General features: G+C 55.4%; 1 protein-coding gene across 1 annotated transcript; it reads right to left on the bottom strand.

Moving 5' to 3' along the window:
• Window positions 1-3,198: 3,198 nt before the first annotated feature.
• Window positions 3,199-4,488, bottom strand: LOC138365227 (uncharacterized). The gene has a single exon (XM_069325491.1). The coding sequence runs from the start codon at window positions 4,486-4,488 to the stop codon at window positions 3,199-3,201; it is 1,290 nt and encodes a 429-aa protein (XP_069181592.1).
• Window positions 4,489-5,013: the final 525 nt, after the last annotated feature.

Genomic DNA, 5,013 nt, shown 5'->3' with positions numbered 1-5,013 from the left:
TGGCACCCACACACTGCTGGCACTGCTGGGACTGGCACCCACGCACTGCTGGCACTGCTGGGACTGGCACCCACACACTGCTGGCACTGGCACCCACACACTGCTGGGACTGGCACCCACACACTGCTGGGACTGGCACCCACACACTGCTGGGACTGGCACCCACACACTGCTGGCACTGCTGGGACTGGCACCCACACACTGCTGGCACTGCTGGGACTGGCACCCACGCACTGCTGGCACTGCTGGGACTGGCACCCACACACTGCTGGCACTGGCACCCACGCACTACTGGCACTGCTGGGACTGGCACCCACACACTGCTGGCACTGGCACCCACACACTGCTGGCACTGCTGGGACTGGCACCCACGCACTGCTGGCACTGCTGGGACTGGCACCCACGCACTGCTGGCACTGCTGGGACTGGCACCCACGCACTGTTGGCACTGCTGGGACTGGCACCCACACACTCCTGGCACTGCTGGGACTGGCACCCACGCACTGCTGGCACTGCTGGGACTGGCACCCACCCACTGCTGGCACTGGCACCCACGCACTGCTGGGACTGGCACCCACACACTGCTGGGACTGGCACCCACGCACTGCTGGGACTGGCACCACACACTGCTGGCACTGGCACCCACGCACTGCTGGCACTGGCACCCACACACTGCTGGGACTGGCACCCACACACTGCTGGCACTGGCACCCACACACTGCTGGCACTGGCACCCACACGCTGCTGGGACTGGCACCCACACACTGCTAGCACTGACACCCACACACTGCTGGCACTGCTGGCACTCTTGGGACTGGCACCCACACACTGCTGGCACTGGCACCCACACACTGCTGGCACTGGCACCCACACACTGCTGGCACTGGCACCCACACACTGCTGGCACTCTTGGTACTGGCACCCACACACTGCTGGGACTGGCACCAACACTCGTGGCACTGGCACCACACACTGCTGGCACTGGCACCTACACACTGCTGGCACTGGCACCCACACACTGCTGGCACTGGCACCCACACACTGCTGGGACTGGCACCCACACACTGCTGGGACTGGCACCCACACACTGCTGGCACTGGCACCCACACACTGCTGGCACTGGCACCACACACTGCTGGCACTGGCACCCCCACACTGCTGGCACTGCTGGCACTTTTGGGACTGGCACCCACACACTGCTGGCACTGGCACCCACACACTGCTGGCACTGGCACCCACACACTGCTGGGACTGGCACCCACACACTCGTGGCACTGCTGGCACTTGCGGCTCCTTACCCTCGCCCACATTTTCCTCGTTCATAAATATTGGGGGTTATCGGTTTCAATCGCCTTGTGCCAGCGTCCAGATTCACTAGTTCCTTTAACCTTCTCTCCTAAACTCCCTTATCACGGCTTCCTTGACTAAATAATTCCACCGATGTGTACACGTTTTCAATTCATGTTCCCCCCCCTTGTCCCCCCCCACAAAAAATATGCAATTAAGGCTTTACTGCATGTCATCTATTTGTATTATATATGGTATATAATTTGATATACATAATTATAAGACTACAATTGGAATAACACGTTTCATCGGAGTGTGTTACGAGTTTAATTTTCATATCAATTTCCAGGATGATCCTCACGACACTACTCAGCCATATTTTTAAACATTTGATATAGATCTATCCTAATTCTCCCCGTCATATGATTCTGTTAAGAGTTCCATAACTGTTCCATAAATCACTTGTCATCAATAATGGTAACAGCAACATTGCTCATGACAACATGCCATCAATAACAGCAACGTGGATCATAATTGACAACCAAGGCTATAAATTCGATGTGGAGTCAGCAGTGCTTAAACCCCCCTTGGCTGTAATGTTTACATAAATCAACTGTTCGCATGACGTCAGGACAAGGAGGTCAATCTATGTCAACAAGAGAACGTGTCTGTCTGTCTAAGGCTGAGAGCTAGACGCTTGGGGCTACCCTCTCAAAACTTTGCAAGGGAATGGTCTGGAGTACAGGGCGGACATAGGCTGGTTAGAGTCGCTAGTATTAAATTTTGAAAAATATTTTTTTATTGTAGTATACACCATTATCCACTGAGCTAGGCGAAATAATAAACGACCTGCTATTCACACTTTGCCCGTGGTAGCATAAAACAGACGATCCAAAGACAACCTTAAAGGCTTTCTCAAGCCTCGCCCCTTCCGCATGACAAATCAGCTACTTATCATATTTGTTAATATTTCACACTATTAAGCTCCTCTCACCTGCGGATGACACACACGTCAATGGTAAACTGATATATTATGTTTATATATATAGAGAGAGAGACAGAGGTAATCAGTGAAAGGACAGACAAATATACATTCAGAAATAGAGGCCTTCAGAGCGACCGGGTCGACCACGGCAGACAGGAAGATAAACAGGGGGAAGAGACCATGAGGGCGCAGGTTGAGAGGGCAGAGAGTGGCAAGAAGTGAGACAGGGGAGAGGGGGGGGGGTATATTGAGAGAGAATGGGCGCGAAACCCTATCCTCACGTTTACATTGGCTGGGCAGATAGATATATGCGTGGTTGTGATTGGCTGCAGAGATGACCCGCCTCTCACGGATCAGTAGGCCTACGGCGGCACTACGCTCTGGGTGCTGATCTAACATTCAGTAATGATAAAGCGAAGACTCGGAGTAGACTTTGTGAAGAACACTAGAGTAGAGACGCAACTGGGTGTTAACAGGCCCGTAGCAGACCGAGGTTAACAGGAAGAAAACAGGACTGACGCAGCCCGCGGTTAACAGGAAGAAAACAGGACTGACGCAGCCCGCGGTTAACAGGAAGAAAATAGGACTGACGCAGCCCGCGGTTAACAGGAAGAAAACAGGACTGACGCAACCCGCGATTAACAGGAAGAAAACAGGACTGACGCAGCCCGCGGTTAACAGGAAGAAAACAGGACTGACGCAACCCGCGGTTAACAGGAAGAAAACAGGACTGACGCAACCCGCGGTTAACAGGAACAGGACTGACGCAGGCCGCGGTTAACAGGAACAGGACTGACGCAGCCCGCGGTTAACAGGAAGAAAACAGGAGTGACGCAGACCGGGGTTGACAGGACTAACGCAGCCCGCGGTTAACAGGAGGAAAACAGGAGCGGGTTCTCCGCGAGGCAAACCACAAAGAAAATTACTCACAGGGGAAAAATACTTGTAAAGTTAAAAGTTTCGGAGACGTAATATATTTCTTTTGTGGTGACAGTTTGCAGAGAAAGTCCGGGAAGTATCTGCCGGCACTGGGAAGTATCTGCCGGCACTGGGAAGTATCTGCCGGCACGGGGAAGTATCTGCCTGCCCGGGGAAGTATCTGCCGGCCCGGGGAAGTATCTGCCGGCACTGGGAAGTATCTGCCGGCCCGGGGAAGTATCTGCCGGCACGGGGAAGTATCTGCCTGCCCGGGGAAGTATCTGCCGGCCCGGGGAAGTATCTGCCGGCACTGGGAAGTATCTGCCGGCACGGGGAAGTATCTGCCTGCCCGGGGAAGTATCTGCCGGCCCGGGGAAGTATCTGCCGGCACTGGGAAGTACCTGCCGGCACTGGGAAGTATCTGCCGGCACGGGGAAGTATCTGCCGGCCCGGGGAAGTATCTGCCGGCCCGGGGAAGTATCTGCCGGCCCGGGGAAGTATCTGCCGGCACTGGGAAGTATCTGCCGGCCCGGGGAAGTATCTGCCGGCCCGGGGAAGTATCTGCCGGCACGGGGAAGTATCTGCCGGCACGGGGAAGTATCTGCCTGCCCGGGGAAGTATCTGCCGGCCCGGGGAAGTATCTGCCGGCACTGGGAAGTATCTGCCGGCACTGGGAAGTATCTGCCGGCACGGGGAAGTATCTGCCTGCCCGGGGAAGTATCTGCCGGCCCGGGGAAGTATCTGCCGGCACTGGGAAGTATCTGCCGGCACGGGGAAGTATCTGCCGGCCCGGGGAAGTATCTGCCTGCCCGGGGAAGTATCTGCCGGCCCGGGGAAGTATCTGCCGGCCCGGGGAAGTATCTGCCGGCCCGGGGAAGTATCTGCCGGCCCGGGGAAGTATCTGCCGGCCCGGGGAAGTATCTGCCGGCCCGGGGAAGTATCAGCCGACCCGGGGAAGTATCAGCCGGCCCGGGGAAGTATCTGCCGGCCCGGGGAAGTATCTGCCGGCCCGGGGAAGTATCTGCCGGCCCGGGGAAGTATCTGCCGGCACGGGGAAGTATCTGCCGGCACGGGGGAAGTATCTGCCGGCACGGGGAAGTATCTGCTGGCACGGGGAAGCATCTGCCGGCCCGGGGAAGCATCTGCCGACCCGGGGAAGCATCTGCCGACCCGGGGAAGCATCTGCCGGCCCGGGGAAGCATCTGCCGGCCCGGGGAAGTATCTGCCGGCCCGGGGAAGTATCTGCCGGCCCGGGGAAGTATCTGCCGGAGCATCAGAGTGAAAGAATCTCTGCCCATTTGTTTCCGCCTCCACCGGGGATCGAACCCGGAACCTGAGGACTACGAATCCCAAACGCTGTCCACTCAGCTGTCAGGCCCCCCTATGACTCATCTTAGTCTTAAGCTTCCACCCATGTCCCCCCTTGTTCTAGTGACATTGTGTGAACATTTCCTTTACTTCCACTCTGTCAATTCCCCGAAGTGCTTCATACGTCTCTGTCATGTTTCTCCTCTTTCATTTTTTTCTACTATCGTTAGGTTAAGTTCTTTCAATCGTTTGGTTAAGTTCTTTCAATCGCTCTTCATGTCCCATTCATCGCAATTCTGGGAAGAGCCCCATCGCAACTTCTGAACCTTTTCCAGTTTCTTCATGTGGGGGCTCCATGATGGGGCGGCATAGTCTAAGACTGGTCTCACAATGGCGGTGTACAGCTATCTAAATGCCTCCTTATTTAGGTTCCTGAATGATGTTCTAACTTTACCTTTATTTATTATTAACATCTTTATTGACAAAATTAATTACAATTTTGTCTAATCTGAGGA

The sequence above is a fragment of the Procambarus clarkii genome, chromosome 16, assembly GCF_040958095.1.
Source record: "Procambarus clarkii isolate CNS0578487 chromosome 16, FALCON_Pclarkii_2.0, whole genome shotgun sequence".
NCBI lineage: Eukaryota > Metazoa > Arthropoda > Malacostraca > Decapoda > Cambaridae > Procambarus > Procambarus clarkii.
The sequence above is the reverse complement of the archived record's forward strand: the minus strand, read 5'-3'. Positions and strand labels throughout refer to the sequence as shown.